Source organism: Pseudopodoces humilis, chromosome 14 (assembly GCF_049639895.1).
Source record: "Pseudopodoces humilis isolate 2021_Gansu_Grassland_sample_001 chromosome 14, ASM4963989v1, whole genome shotgun sequence".
NCBI lineage: Eukaryota > Metazoa > Chordata > Aves > Passeriformes > Paridae > Pseudopodoces > Pseudopodoces humilis.
Genome location: NC_142213.1, coordinates 6,507,306 through 6,523,140, shown reverse-complemented (window position 1 = coordinate 6,523,140; position 15,835 = coordinate 6,507,306). Strand labels below are relative to the sequence as shown.

Sequence of the window (15,835 nt, the reverse complement as noted above, 5' to 3'; positions counted from 1 at the left end):
GGCACTGCAGGTCCCTGTGTCCTTTGTAAGGCACAGGGTGGGCACCAGGTCTCAGCCCCTTGCCAGGGTCTCCAGCCATTCCCCCCACCCAGGGCAGAGCCTGCAGCTCCCCTGGCAGCTGCACCCCGAGCTGCTGGCACTGGGGAGATTCCCAGTTCTCTTGTGATTCACCTCTTAGAGATGCAGGTGAAATAGGAGCCAGAGGTAGGACCTGCATGTAATACAATGAAAACTGGCCAGGGTACCTTATTTTCTGGGAGGTGGTAGGTGTCTGGTTTTCCTCCCCATGTTGTTGGTCATCAGTAGACAACACAGGCTCTTCCCTAAGTGAGCACAAAACCAAAGGTAAAACTCTTCTGCTTTGGCAATTTGGCAGATCCCTGGGGCTACCCTGGCTCCAGCCCACGTCTGTATCTTGCCAATTGCAAGCTCTCCTTTTCTAACCAAATATTTGAGCATGCAGGCAACTGGGGAGAAGGGGAAAGAGACATTTCTATCTAAGTTTGATGGAGAAGTTAGCTTTTGCTGAATTTAGCTTTTGCTAAATAAGTTTTATCAAGAGCTTGTACAAAAATCTGACTATTCGTGATTAAATGGAACTATCTATGACTAAGTAAAGTGCAACACTGTAAGTAAAAGCTACAACTATAAACAGTAAAACTATAACTAGATCATTCATAACGAAATGGAATATGCAAAACCTAAAATATCAGAGTTTGAAATATCACCTGGTGCCTTAAAGGAGTCCACAGATCATGTGTCTCAGGCTGTCACTCGCTTTCAAGCACTGGGCTGTGCCCCATGACAGCTCTGCTGTTTCTGGCATAGAGCTGGAATGCAGGTGTGTACCATGGGAAATGCTATTTTACAGTGGGCTCAGGCCACAGAGAAGAAGGGTATAAATAGTGAACCTCAAGTTCCAGGAAGAACAGGAAACCACTTCTTGCTTCAAAACTTTTGGGTTGAGGGGAAAAATTAAACTCCAAACATCTCATGATTTAGGAGTACTGTGATCCAGAATGAATAGTGTTCTGAACTGCAGGCATCTGTGAATCTTTTCAGATTTTGGTGTGGCATTCACTTGTTTTTTTACCCTCACTGTTATCAGACAGCATGGGTGTCATTAAACAGCCTGCTCTGCTTAGGATGCTGTGGGAAGAAATGTGCTCTAGAGACACAGAACACCACAGAAGGCAGTGACAAATTTTAAAGTGGCTGAGAAAGCCACTTCAGACAGTTCTACATTTAGATTTGGGGGCTGGGGTGGGAGGCAGGAACTGCTGTGAAGTGTTACCCTTGGTACCTACACAGAATGCAAGCACTAAACAGGATGCTGAGATAACACCACTTGTGCACACACAGCCTACCTAGGAGGAAGGGAAGCAAACTCCCTGTCTTCTCTAAATCTCAGGACTGCAGCATCATGACAAAGGCTGTGGAGAAGAGAAGTAATCAATCAATGTCGTGGTTTGGTTATTTACAGGACTTCTTGTTTGGTTCTGTTCTGCAAAGCTCTAGTGACAGCAAACACTTGTGCTTAAAACACTCCCAAAGCAAGAAAAAATAATCTCCATCAGTTTTAAATTCTGGTTGGATCAAATGATGCACTATCTGATGATGCAGTTTCTCTGAATCACTAGACAAAGCACAGACAAAATCGCTATACTTGAACTCCAGCGTGTTTTTAAGTGAAAGCCATAGAGAAGAATTTCCAGTTCTGCTCCAGGAGGTGTCGCCAGTTCTTTCACACTCGGCAGAGATCCTGTCCCAAAACTTCCCGAGGCAGAGAGCAGGGAAGCATTTTAAAACTCCCCCATGCATTAAAGGACAGCCAGTTTTGCAAGCACTCAAATTCTGGTTGATGGCCCTGATAAAATCATCTTACAGCAACGTGTCACCAGGTGCCAGTGTTAGCAGCCACCCTGGGACATGTTCTTCACCCACCACACTCCTGAGGTGACTCAACAAAATCCCAGACTTGTGTGTTGGTATTAACCCCAGGAATGACTCAAGACCCACATACCTGACCTGCACCTCCATCACCTTCTGGCAGGTATTTACTGACTTCAACAGGCTGCAAATGCCAGTGACAGAGAGGCAGTTTTGACTGAGACTAAGAAAGAAAAAGGCAATTAGGTGGTCCCTGAAATCCCACAGGACTGTCCTAGTGAAGCAGCTAGCAGTGTTCTGCCTGCTTGAAACCACTTCCCTTCAGAAGGAGGCAGGTTGGATTTGTACAAGGCAACACTTACTTCAGCTGCTTTGAAATTGATATACAGGGGAGGCTTTCCACCAGACAACCGCAGCCTTCATCTCCAAGCATGTTGCCTGATAAACTGAAGCATTTTCCAGTTAGTGGGGACTAATTTGAACAGTAAAAACAAAGCCCTTAAAACCTGCTTGTTTTCCCTTTCCTACAATTTCTTTTTTCGCCTGGACTGTTCTTCTGTCTCAGATCAATCTTCCCTGCTTATTTCTGCATGAATCAACTTCAGACAAAAAAGTTTTAGCTCTTGGGCAACAAGATTCAGGTTTTAGACCCAAACCATCTTGCTTAAGGAAACCTATTATCTTTAAGGCCCTTTCCAACCCAAACCAGTCTGTGATCCTATGATCCCCTGCTCCCACACCACCTGCCTACAGCCAACAGGAAGGAAAGGAGGCACTCACTCCACTTCAGAGAGACAGGGACAGCTCTGGAGAAGGGCCACAATCATCCTGGCATGTTGGGAAGACAACCTGTGGTCCTGCAAGCTGAGAACAGGAAAGGCTTGGTGAGCAGTGAGGGGATGGGGGTGCCCCTGGCTGGCCCAGCTAGGATTTCTATTGTCATTTTTAGTTACTGATTCAGGTTTATTCCAAACTTTCCCACTAGTGGAAATATCCTCTGTCCTTAAGGATGAACACATGTGCTTTTCTTGCCCTTCTATAGTACCTGTCAAATCACACCAGCAGGACTTTCAGTGTCTGCTCTTACCATAAATTCACATGTCTAGTTGGAATTATGGGTTCTTTATTCTCTTCCAACTTCAAATCCAAAGATCTGCAAACAAGCAAAATATTTGGCTTTTAATATGCCTTCATGAAATATCTGACAGCTTGGGTCCTGGTTAATATTTCCCAGCAGAAAGCACAAGGTTCTGTGTTCCTTCAGCACTTTTGCAATAGAAACACGGCACCTCAAGCTTACCCAGGCACTAAAGAGCTGCTTTTGTGGATCTGGCTGTAGGTGTGTGCAAAGCCAGCTGTTTTGGTTACACTTCCCACTGCTCAGGCACACCCAGCTGTGAGGGCAGTGGCCAGCAGTTCTGTCACTGTGGTCTGGGGTGACCCCAAGCTGATGGCTTCAATCAGCACAAGCCAACACAGCCCAACCACAAGCACAGCATCTCACCTTTCAGCTTCCCCAGGGGCGCCAGAAAAATAAATAATCATGGTGTCCCCCCTGAAAAAGAGATCCAGGTCAATATTAGGGAAGAGGTGGAAGGATGCCATTTATTTAGCAGGGTGTTTAGTAAGGACCAAAGCTGTTGCCTGGATGCCAGAGAGGGCAGTGGCATCTCTCTCACCAGCTCATTGCCACAGCCAAGCAGCAGCCACATGCCCAGAAGGCAAAGGACACTCCACGTGTTGAGCTGGGACTGCAGTGCAGATGAGACAGTCACACAGCAAAAAAGATTGGGCCAGGATTATTTTTTTTATTATTATTATTTTTGCAAGACCAGAAGCTTGTTGGAAAGAGATTCAGTGGAAACTCCCCTCCAGCAAGAAAAAATGTGAAAAAAGCCATATGCAATTTGAGTTACACCAGGGATTACTTTGGCCTGTTAAACTTAGAACATAAGACAACCACAACAGCCAGGATGATTTAAAAAAATCTACCCTTTGTCATGAAAACCCCAAAACCTGTAATTTAAAGGAACATAGAGCTAGAGCTAAATTCACACATTTTCACTAAACTTAGCTGACTGATAGCAAATTTATGCTAGTTGATAAAAAATTTCCTTTCTGATATATTGCACAGCTTAAAAGCAAGTTTAAATTCTGTTATACCAAGGATAAAATGACCTATTAAAAATACAAAGAGGAAATACATGGTATGATGAATTCACATTTTGTTTCCAGCAGAAAAGAAAAAAGGAGTCAAACTGATTCTTGCTCACTTCAATTAGCCAACAGTTAAGCTGAAAATCAGTGTCTATTTTAAGTCAGCATCTAAAGAGACAACCTACTTGCTTTTGTGAGAGCTCTCATGTACTGATACCTGGCACACAGCTCAGTAACATTTTGACACACGATGCCTTCCTTTGCCAAACTGAGAACAGCATTCAAGGAAAGACTGTTGTTGCTCAGGCTGTGAACATGAGGAAAAAATGGAACCTCAGCTGCTGGACCCCACAGCATGTTCTTTTGTTACACAAATGCCCTCTTCTCTGCTCCCCAAACATCCTGAAGCACACCATCTTTTAGTTAGGGTATTTCTCAAAAACTTCTGAAATTTCCATCTAGGACTGAACAAAAGCATCATCAGATGACAGCTCCCATGTATTTAGAATCAGAGGTAACTTTTCTATCTGCATCAGAATGATCATTAACCAGTTTTGGGTTAATTAGTGGAGATAGTTCATACCTTCATGATTACACCACTGATCCACAGTGCAGTTTAACTCCCACTACAACAAATCCAATTTAAGTATGGCTTATTAAAGCAGGGAGGCCTGAACACAATCCTCCAGCCTCTGAGGATTTATTCTTTAATTGCATGTTTGTTCTGTTTCATTACTTGTTGGACCTCATTAGACATGGAACACAAGATCTTGCTTCTACAAATCCTCTGCTTGTTCTCAGGGCCACAGGGCACCATTCCTGAGAGGCTCCAAGGGATCCTGCCTGAGAGCAGCGCTCTGTGTGTGTGACAGAGATGGGTGAGGGAGTGAGGATTACAAATTACTGTTTTCTGCCTTTTCTGTAGGATAAGCTGCTTCCCTGAGGGCAGGGACTCAAGCTGATGCCCCACATCTTCACAGTAGCCAAGGTTTAAGCTATTTTTACTCACTCTACTTTCTTCAGCTTTTCCATTTTGGAAAACAGGTCCATCACCCTCTTCACTTCTGGGTCCCGTATGCGATTGCCCTGCAAGCTGCACACGGATTCATTCTCATTAGTGTCCCAAGGAAGCAATGGTTGATTTGATGGTCGTTGCCACAACACACTCACTTTATTTCCTCAAGCTGAAGGCACTGTGATGCAGCCTGGACCAAGCTGGTCATCCCCTCAGCTGTGATGCTCCCCCCTGTCAGCCTGGAAAGAGGAAGGATCACTCAAAACAAGCAAAAGGGGGTTTTTTGGGGGGGATTTTTTTTAGGATTTGCTACAATCCCCTGCAGCACATGGCAAGCCTGTCTCAGACCTGTGCCTGCACTGTGTGCCCAGCACACAGACACAGAAGGCACAGAGGCAGCAGTCTGGCTCTGCCACCCACAACCAACTTCACACTCCTTTTTCCAGCAGGGCAGCACAAAACGAGAGCCACACGTGTCTGTGCTGCTCTGTGCAGCACTGTCACCCTCATGCACTGCACAGATCAGCCTGGGGTGAGCCAATGTCACTGAATTACAGAGGACAGACAGGAAGGGAGAAGGCACTGGTGTTACAAGCAAGGACTTACTCAAGTTTCTTCAGGGTCCCCATTCCTTGCAAGGCCTTTGAAAGAGCAGCAGCAAAGTTATCACCACATCTCCTGCTACGAAAGCTGAAATGTGAAGAAAAGGAGAAAAAGACAAACACATCAAAAGCTGAGATTCTCATTTGCTTCATTCACCCTTCCATTGCATTGAGAAGATGCCTATCATCTTCCCTCTTATCTACTGCATTAACTGGCCTACAAAAATACAGTCAGGATGGATTATCACCTTATTATCCTTCAATCACTCAAATTCATTGTTTCATACATTTCTGCAGTACTGAATTTATGCTGTTCAGATCAAATTTTCTCACATCACCTCTCTTTCTCTCTTCTAGAACAAATGTGAGGTTTGACCTTCCAATCCCTTAACCCTTCTCCCCACCCACCAGTTCAGAGCACTCATTGTGCTTACCTCAAGTGTTCCACATTTTTACAGCCAGACAGAACCTCCAAACAGTCAGTGTCCACAAGACATCCTGCAAAATCCAAACAAATCAAATCCTGGCCCGAGTTTATGACAAAAACCAAAGCCGACATGTCCAGCATTGTCAGTCTGAAGTTTTTAAACTCGTACTTGAAATTCAGCAGGTTCCCAATGTGCTGGGCTATTTCGAGGTTTTGTGTTTCAAAGGTGCAGTGGCAGAGCTCAAGGACCTTAGGCCCTGACAGATGAGTGGCTGCCAGTTTCTTGAGAGACTGCAGGATCACATCCTGCTTTTCCTGCACCCAAGCTTCATCTTGCTCTGCCAGCAGCATGAGAAATGTCCTACACTCTCTTGACGACAAACCCGAGAGAAATATGTGAAAACTCTCCATAAACTCAGTCTTTGTCTCATTTTTTGAAGTCCACTTCGACTTCAGGAAGAATTTCTTCTTCAAGTGGTTCTTGTCCACCCTCCTACTCACCATGAGACACAGTGCTGCAAAAAACTCCTGCAAGCTCAGGTGCACAAAGGCATAGCCAACCTCTGGGCAAGTGCCACTCGTCTTCACCTCAAAGACAGTCAGCAATCCATGCAACAAAGCAAATTCCTTCACGTCCTCGGGAATATCACCAACATAAAATACAAGTTTCTTCTCTTCCAGGCCTCTCAGTGCAAGATCAAACAGACCCAAAATGGCCTTTTTGTTACAGTTCAGCTGAGTCTCCTCATCACCTGCACAGTCTCCTTGCTGCTTGTTTAGGAAGATGAGAAACATCTTGATATAAAACTGTGTCATAGTCTGAGGAAGCTCCACGCTCATCTGGTGTTTAAGGAGCAAATACTCCAAGCAGATGCACACAATGTTACACAGAGCAGGGATGAGGCACATGCTGAGGAGTTTGGTGTTGTTCTTCACGTGGGCAATGGCTTGTTCTCTGCAGGAATGCTGACAAAAATAGTGGCTAACATATTCCTCAACCTTCTCGTGGTCAAATCCCCAAATCTCTGCCAGCACACCTACTGTATACAATAAAAATCCAGGTAGCCTCTTAGGTCGGCTGGTGACCAACACTGTGCAACCAGGCAGGAGCTTCCCATGACAGAGGTCTGCAAAGAGCTGGGATATGGACACAGGGCAGGTAAGAGCTGGGCCTCCCTTAGAGGAGGATGACACATCCATGTTAGCTGCAAACTCATCCAGCCCATCAAAGATGATCAGAGTCTGCTGGGCACTCTCCAGGAGGCCCTGGAACACTGCATCAGGGCTGTCCTCTGGCCGAAGGAACATGTCAAACAAAAGCTCCTTCAGCGTCAATTTTCTTTTTAACAAATTCAGCTGCCGAAACTCAAACAGGAAAGTGAAGAGAAACTGAGGTAGGACACCTTCTGCCCATTTCTGACAAATCCTGTGCATCAGCCTGGTCTTGCCTGTGCCTGGTTTGCCAAACAAAAAGACCACCTTTGTCGTGTGCGATGGGGCCTCGCTACAAAGCAGATCTGACACTTTCACGGCTGTGTCTGCACATTCCTCTGGCTCAGGAGCACCTGCCATGTCCCCCCGGGGTCTCTCTGCTCTCTCTTTAAACAACCTGGGGGCTTTGCTCTGACGGATGACAACGTTGACAAAGGTTTGGTTAAAAGGCAGTGGCTGTGTTTGTTCTTCTGCTCCTGCTTCTCTCCTGCTTCCGTATCTCTGGAGGATAGAGTTGATGAGGAGATGCTGGTACTTCACAGATGAATCTAAGAGAGAAGACAAGAGAGGGGCTATGAGGGTGAAAATGTTAGTCGTGACAGATCCAAAATACTACCACTTGGAGAAGCAATGGCCCTGCTCAGAGGTTGCTGGGTAGAAATGACAAATTTTTAACTCCTGAAAATGACCAATAACTTTTCCTAATTTTTCACAGGGGCCAAAGAAGAACAACATTCAGGAAAAAGATGAAACAGCTTTATATGACAACTAAATCTTACTATCTCTAAGATGAGAATTAGGCATTTGTGTATTATTTCCTGTTCACTAGCTCCCTCTTCACCCATGCTGGCCTCTTAATGCTGGAAGTTGATTTCCTGGGCATTTCTGCAAAGATATTAAATATATCCTTTTCTCAGAGGGAAGCCCAGCACAGCTTCTGGAATATCCACATACCCAATCGTTGCTGTTTGGCATCCTTGTCACTCCCAGAGCTGCTGCAACGGTGACGGCGAGCAGACCCTGGAAATGGAAAGGTCAGAACCATGTCAAGAGAGCATTTTGAATGGCAGCAATTAAAGCTGGGCAAGACTCTCCAGAAAAGCATTTGGGGAGCTGAAGAGGAAAAATTGGACAGACAAAACTATTTGTAAAATCAGGCTGAGATTAAAGAATTGTTTTTTCTGAGATGGGCCACAAGCACCTCCCTTGGGTCTTTTTGTAGGCTGGATGATGTGCCTGCCTCGCTTTGAACAGGGGAACTGCTTTGATATCCTGGAGAATGTGGCAGGGAATATCTGTTTCTGGGAAATGCAGGGCCTACAGATTCCTGAGGTTGTTTATAGTGGTATATTTCCTGTTTTTTATGGTGCACTGTCAGATGGGAAGAATGGATAGAGCTGAGAGAGGCCCATGTCTTTCTTAACTGGTCTTAGTAACTTCAGCACTATTTTCAAATTTCCATTCCAGCAGCAACTAGCAAGATGGACTCACTAGGACACCACAGAAGCTGGCAGCAGTCTGAATGTCCTGAATGGTTCACTTTTTTCTTCTTATTCTCAAGATCTTAAACCTGCAGGTGACACACAGGGCAGTGTAGTGTGACTTTTGCAGCGCTGTGACTCAGAAGTCTCTGAGCAAAAAGCAGAGGCAAAAGTGTCTCTTCATGATCTGCACCAGCTAGGAAAGTCTCCCTTCCAAATTCACCCCTGAAGAAAACCCTACTATCTGTTCTCTTAAGCTCCTATTCTGACAACTCTGGACTGGTTTCTGCTTGATCAATGCCTGAATAGTTTTTCTGTTCTCCCTTTAAAAACCAAACCAACTTCCTTCACCTACCAATGAGCTGACCACAGTAAAATGGCTTTTGTAGATTGGTGGAAGATTCCTGCAGAGAAATTAAAATGAGTGGGTTCCTTAGCAGGGAGTCAGCAAGGCTTTTCTGAAATTCAGGAAGAGAAAATAAAACAAGGGAGGTTCACGTGCAAAGCACAAAGAAAAGAACAATGAAACGTGAAGTTGCAGTGGCTTCTCCACACCTTGCCAGGGCTGAGGGTCAATACCTGGGACATTTGGAGCATGAGGCCATGAGCAGAGAAGATAAACTCCACGAGCACAGTGTCCCAGGGTGTGCTCCAGCCTTACCTTTTGGCACAGGTGATCGAGCTCTCATATCTGTGTCTGCTTCTTCTGTCTGGCTGAAGTTACCTAAAGGAGTTGAATGGAAAATCAATTATGGTTAGTGTGAGCATTCTGCTCTTGAAATTTGGAGTGAGGCTGGCCAGAGACAAAGGGCAAGCACTTTGCAATGCAGACAGTGGCACAAACCAAGACTCAGTACAAGGGATGCAAACATCCAGGTTTTGTGGTCCCCATCTGATCTTTTCCTTCCAGATTACTCTATAGTAAAGGTAATTTTGCTCTCAAGACAGAAGAAAAACAACTTTACTCTCTGATACAAACAAACTTGGAGTATGGGCAACTTTAGGTGATCTAAAACCACATTGTGGCCCAAAAGGGAAGCCCTACTTTCCCTGCAAAGAAGGGTTTTCTGTGAATAAACCACTGGCAGAGTCATGAGTCCAGTCAAGAGCCTTTTCTGACTCACTGCATAGCCCAAAGCTGCCACAAAACCCCCTCAGCACAGCCAGAAGCAATTCACTTTCAGAAGGATTAGTGATGCTCAGCTGTCACCACAGAAGTTAAACCATTATAAGCCAGCTCCAAAACCTTAAGGGACATCTTCTTTTATAGCATGTCACAGTATCAAAAGGCTGAAAACTATTTCAGCTTCAGTCCTGAGGGAAATCCTCCAGCATTCTCTGTTGGTTGTCTGGCCTTTGCCCTGTTTCATCCCAGCCAAAGTAGCTGCTGCTGCTGCACTTGGGTTCAAAGGCTGCATCCGCCCAGCTGATGTAACCAGTAAGGCTTCCTGCAAGCCCACAAGTGTGTGAAAGACAGTACCACTGAGAAGGACTCATCCTGTAAGACTTCCTGCAGAAGAGAAGAATTAATCACCAGATAAAGCAACCCACTAGAGCAGAGGCACAGCTTAGCTGGTGCCACACCCCTCCCAAGGCAGAGCGTGCACACTCTGTGTAGTTTGTAAGCTAACACACCCTAACTGATCGTGGTCCCTATGAATTGCCTCATTTTCTTCTAAAGCCACTGCCTCTGATAATGAGAAATATGGAGAAGTGTTTTCAGTGGTTATTTTAAGACTTCCGTATTCCTTGCCTTTCTTGATCAGGAAATTCTAAAAAAATAACAATTAAAAGTCCACAGAAGAGATTGGAATCTTTTCTCCTTCAATTAAATCCACCCAAAAATTGTATCTCAGCTTTATTTGAGGTGGGGGTGCACACTTTTTATTGGCTTCATCTGTTAATGTCAGGGGGTTTTTACCTCAAATTACATTTCTAAGCCAGAAGTTGTGCTTCCAAGGAAAACAAAGCCATGCAAGGGAGGGCACTGGTGCTCCCACTGCCTAGACTGGGCAATGGTAATGGGTGGCCAAGGCATTGGCTGTGTTTGGTCAGGGGAATCTGGCCTGACCTCTCTTACCTTCGCCCACAGAGCTCATGAGCAGGACCTCCAGATCCAGGGGCAGGTCACATTCCATGCAGACAGACTGTGCAAAGTGGCTCCAGGCAGCAGGACCAGCCTCCTCCAGCAGCTCAAGGAGCAGTGAGATTTTATGTCTGGGGTTGGTGATGGCACCCAGGCTGCCCAGGGCTGCCTCGGGGATGAAGTGCTGGGAGGTGGTGAGCAGCCAGTCGGGACAGTGAGCGAGGAGCTCCATGAGCTGGGGACGGGCTCTTGCTACAGCTGCTTGCAGGTCTCGGTCCTCATTCTGAAACGGGGGCTGGAGGGATGAAGACCAAGGGTAGCAATGGACACAGGAGCAAGAGATGTTCACCCACACAGCCCTGCATGGACTGATCTGCTTTTCAACCCCTTGGCCTAACCCAGAATTTCTTACCCTTAGTCCCGAGTTCAGAACAGAGATTTGAGCCCAGTCACAGGGGTGCAAGGACAGCAGTCCTTGCCTGCACAGTGCCTGACAGCAGGACTGTGAAGGACAGGGGCAACCCATAGGACAGTCTGGCACCAGCCAAGGAGAAGCTGTTGACATCTGTATTGCTGCAGATAACAAATATAACATCCCAGGCATCTCTCACATATACCAGGATCTCTGGGGACGCCAGGGATGTTTTTGTTACTGTTCAAGAGTGCTTACACAGAGTCAAAGCCTTTTCTGCTTCTCATAACACCCTACCAACCAATAGGCTGGGGATGCACAAGGAGTTGGGAGGGAACACAGGACAGCTGACTTGAACTGGCCATGACATTGTGCTCAGAACACAAAGCTGGGGTAAGAAGGAAGAAGGCAGGGAGTTAGAGTGATGTTTGTCTTCCCAGATCACCATTATGTATGATGGAGCCCTGTTTTCCTGGAGATGGCAGAACACTTGCTTGCCCATGAGAAGCTGTGAATGAATTCCTTGTTTTGCTTTCCTTGTGTGTGCAGCTTTTGCTTTACTTGTTCAGCTGTTTAGCAATTCACAAGTGTGTGCAGGACCCCCCTGCACAAAGGGCTCAGACAGCTGTTCTTGCTGCTCACTTTGTGGGGATGAGCAACTAATTTCTGCTTTGGTGACAACATCACCTCCGTTCCCACTCCCTTCCCACAAAGCCACACACATGATCTCCTACCTGCATCGTTGTGGAATCAGTCTCCTTCCAGCTGTCAAGTGCAAAGGTGGCTTCTGTTCCATATTCTGAGAGAGAATTGATCTGCTGGAGGCAGTCTCAGCACACGAACACACCCCAATATATGGGACATACCTCACTTGGTGCAGATGCCTGGGGATAACAACAACAGAGCTTGGTGTAGACCTGCCAGGCCATGGCAATTACACAGGTCACAAATCTAGAAGCTCTGTGTTTAATCCAAGGGTCAGCTATGATGCTTTTCTTCTCTTCTCACTCAATCCAGCACCAAAACATCAGAACCAGCAGTGACCACAAAGTTTTGACATTTGAAGATTCACTCCTGGTCTCATGAAAACGCAGGACTGAGCCTTGTGCCCTAGGATGCAAGTGAAGACAGCTTTAGAGGAACACTTTGTGGGAATCACAGCTTTCCTGGTGTCACTGCCTGATTTGAGCTGGGCTATGCCACTCTGCTGCTGTCAGCCCCTCTGTGCATGCTGGTGCAGCATCTTGCTCAAGTTGGGCAGTCAGTCACACCAGAAAAACTGTGAAAAGCTGATCCTCTGAGAATACACAGCTCTCACAAAAGAGCTCCAAGTGTAGGGTGCTGAAAATTCCCCCAGTGCCAGCTCCCTCTCAGCAGAAAGGGCAAAGGGAAATGTCACCCAGCTGTGCACCAGGCAGTAGTTGGTGTCCAGCCACCCCTACCACAGGGAAAGGGAAGAGGAAAGCAATCACTGTCCCATCAAGAACAAGAGACCTAACAAAGCCATATTAAATACATAAATAAATGAATAAAATCAGCCCTTAATGCCCTGAGAGCCATTCAGGCAAGGAGTAGACTCATACAAATTAACGAAAGACTCACATTCCAGAACAAAACAAAACTGAAAAGCTGGGTGGAAGCCCAGCCACACTGCACAGCTCCTATACTACTGCTCTGCTCAATAAAACCATCAGGAATGACTTGCAGTTATCTTCAATAAAATACTTCTGATCCCAAAATAAAGCACAAAAAGGTGCCAAGAAAAGCCAGAAAACTTCTGATCCTTGCCCTTCAAATACAAAACTATCTTTAGCATACTTAGCAAAACTTAACCTCCCCTCCCCAACTTGGCATTCACACTGGTCCCAGCCGCAAAAAAAAACTTAACCAAAATGTGAAACTCCCTGTTGCAAATATACCAACTTCTTGCCTGCTCTGAGGACACACAGTATTTACCAGAAGCCCAGAAGCAGAGTAGCAGCACCAAAACCAGTGTGGAGGTCACCAAACAACAAAGCTGGAGGACAATATTCACTGCCTGGTTTTCCCCATGTGCTAACCCACCACTGTCCCGAGACACAAAGCCCCTCCGTGGCTTTCAGGAACTAATGAACAAAAGATTGAGCAAAATGAAAGCAATATCGGCCAGGAATTCCCCTACTGAAATGCATCTTCAGTAAAAACAAAGAAATGAGTAAAAATATCCAGTCAGAGGAAGGGTAACAGCCTAGCTTAAAATCTGTATCTAGGTCATAATTTAGGTAAAGCATTTGAGGAGTGGTGTAAATAAATGGTACCCAGGGATAAACACTAACCTCTGACTTGGTTTTGGTTAAGGCACTTGCAATGAGCATATTTCTATTTACATGTATAAATCTGATTATTGTGGCACATGGGGACATATTTCATTACCTCTTCCATTATATCTAAGAGGAAAAAACAAGTTGCTTTTCCTTTGGAATAAGGACAAGGTTTAAGTGATAATGTAGCAGATATGAGTAATTAGATAAAGGATCCCATGTCTAGATAGAGCTGTGTGTGCAGAGATCTCCAGATCTAATCAGATGGGTAACAAAAAACAATGACATGTTATTAATATTTCTCTGAAGGCCAGGGAAGCTGCACTGGAAAATCAGATGGAGTCCCAGAGAAGGCAAAGATGGCCCACGGTGCTGTGCCATAATTCACTTATGAGAGGAAAAAAAAAAGTGAAAATCCAGCAACACCCGTGTCTCTGGACAAAAACAAACTCTGGTTGTCCTGCCTTGAGCACTGTGCTGCGAGTGGGGAGAGCTCTGGAGAGCCGGGGGTGGATGGAGGGAGCAATGGTGACACCAGCCAGGCTCTGCCCCACTTTGTCACCTCCTGAGCCGGCTCTAGCCCACCTTGTGCCTGGGAAGCACAAGTCACCTGTTCTGCTAAAGTTTGGAGTCGGCCACCTCGGAGGTGTTTTCCAGCGCTCATGATTTCATTCTCCATCCCGGCTTTTCGCATAGGACACGAACATCTAAGTGCTGGGGAGCAGAGCCAGACCTCCAGCCCTGCAAACCCTCGTACCCCGGCACGACCCCTGGCCCCGCCCGTCCCCGGGATGCCCAGCGCGATGTCCCGCGGTCCCGATGTCCCAATATCCCGGGGTCCCGATGTCCCCATGTCCCGGGGTCCCCGTGTCCCCGCTCACCTGGCCCCGCCGTGTCCGCTGCTGCCAGCCCGGGACAGCGCCGCGCCCGAAAGCGAAACAGCAGCGGAGCGGCTCTGCCGGGAAAACACGTGAGGCTGGAGCCGGGCTGCAGGGGAGGGAGGAGAGGCAGCCGAGGTGTTATTGCTTCCCTCCTGGAATCATTTAGTATATAAAGACCTCTAACATCCTTGAGCAAGATCCTTTCCCAGCTCCACTGCTCTCGTTATCCCCCGATGGAAGGGCAGCCCAGCCCACTCCCCACTGAACAGCACCCTCCAGGGTAAGGCAGCCCCTTGGGTGCTTTTTTTCTGCTATTTCCTTTTTATTAAAGGATAATGGGATGTCATTTAAGACAAGCAGAGGGCTGTGGCTTGGTGGAAGCCAGGTCCCCATGGTCCTTAGCAGACATTGCTGTGCAGGGAGAGAAAACATCCCCTGAGCACTGGTGGCTTTGGAACAGGAGGGAAGGACTTGGCTGGCACTGAAAGAGCTGGCACTGAAACAGCTGGCAGAGTCAGAGATGGGAACAGGGTGAGAAGGGAGGTAGAAAACTGCCCACCACACCACTTCCAGTCCACAGTCACACCACAGCATCACACCCTTGGTAGCCTGTGGCTCCTGCTGTCTTCACAGCTGGGTCAGACCTTCCTGCCACGGAGCCACTGCCTGGGCACAGGGACCACTGAAGGGATGTTCAGCCCAGCAGTCACACAGAACAAGGAGGGGCCCCTGGTGTTGTGGGTGAGAGAGGAGCAGGTCGGAGGGACCTGGCTTAGATCCATGGTAATGCAGGGGGAGCAATCACCATGCTCAAGGAGCTCAGGAAACAGCCCATCCTGCTACCAGCCTCTTTCTGGGAGAAGTTTAATGCTTGTATACTGCTCTGTGGTGGAGGACCACATCATCTCTACCTTTGTGTTGTAGTTGATAGCCTGAAATGTATCTTTTCCCATCTTTTAGTTGTAATTCCCCCCCAGCTTCTCTTTCTCCTGTTTACCTGGCGTCAAGTTACCATGGTTACTGAAGTTTCTCTCCTCAGCCCCACGGCGAGAGGCCGGGTAGAGTAAAGAGAGGACCCCGCTGGCATTTCCAGCTGCTTGAAGTTTCTTTAGCCCAGGAAAGCACGGGGTTGGGAAAAGAGAACTCTTCTTTCCAACACGGAAGTTTGTAACTTTTTCCTGTCCCAGAATGCCTCTAAACTATGGAAGCTGAGAGGGCATGCTTACCTTGCCTTCCCTTTCTTTCCCCCCTGTGTTGCCAGGAAACCAGGCCCCCCCTCTCTCCCCCTCTGCCCCTCTGTATAGAATACTCCCACACCTTTGTGGGCATTTGAAGAAGTTGGTGTCTGTTATTTTTTATCTTGGCGTGTGTA

At 46.8% G+C, this 15,835-nt stretch overlaps 1 protein-coding gene across 3 annotated transcripts in view; it reads right to left on the bottom strand.

Moving 5' to 3' along the window:
* Positions 1-15,564, bottom strand: part of NLRC5 (NLR family CARD domain containing 5) — a 34,819-nt gene extending 19,255 nt beyond the window's left edge. The window contains exons 1-17 of one of the 3 annotated variants that reach the window (XM_088062311.1): positions 15,461-15,564; positions 12,017-12,392; positions 10,865-11,165; positions 9,446-9,508; positions 8,258-8,323; positions 6,099-7,851; positions 5,669-5,752; positions 5,218-5,301; positions 5,057-5,140; positions 4,265-4,354; positions 3,395-3,445; positions 2,978-3,043; positions 2,671-2,754; positions 2,253-2,336; positions 2,024-2,113; positions 1,368-1,433; positions 246-323 (exon numbers count right to left, since the gene is read on the bottom strand). In XM_088062311.1, coding sequence (XP_087918437.1) covers positions 246-323; positions 1,368-1,433; positions 2,024-2,113; positions 2,253-2,336; positions 2,671-2,754; positions 2,978-3,043; positions 3,395-3,445; positions 4,265-4,354; positions 5,057-5,140; positions 5,218-5,301; positions 5,669-5,752; positions 6,099-7,851; positions 8,258-8,323; positions 9,446-9,508; positions 10,865-11,165; positions 12,017-12,022 — 3,050 coding nt within the window. In that variant the 5' untranslated portion in view covers positions 12,023-12,392; positions 15,461-15,564. Of the gene's footprint in view, positions 1-245; positions 324-1,367; positions 1,434-2,023; positions 2,114-2,252; positions 2,337-2,670; positions 2,755-2,977; positions 3,044-3,394; positions 3,446-4,264; positions 4,355-5,056; positions 5,141-5,217; positions 5,302-5,668; positions 5,753-6,098; positions 7,852-8,257; positions 8,324-9,445; positions 9,509-10,864; positions 11,166-12,016; positions 12,393-14,463; positions 14,504-15,460 lie in introns of those variants that run through there. The other 2 variants (XM_014255425.2, XM_088062312.1) reach the window with 2 other exon arrangements.
* Positions 15,565-15,835: the final 271 nt, after the last annotated feature.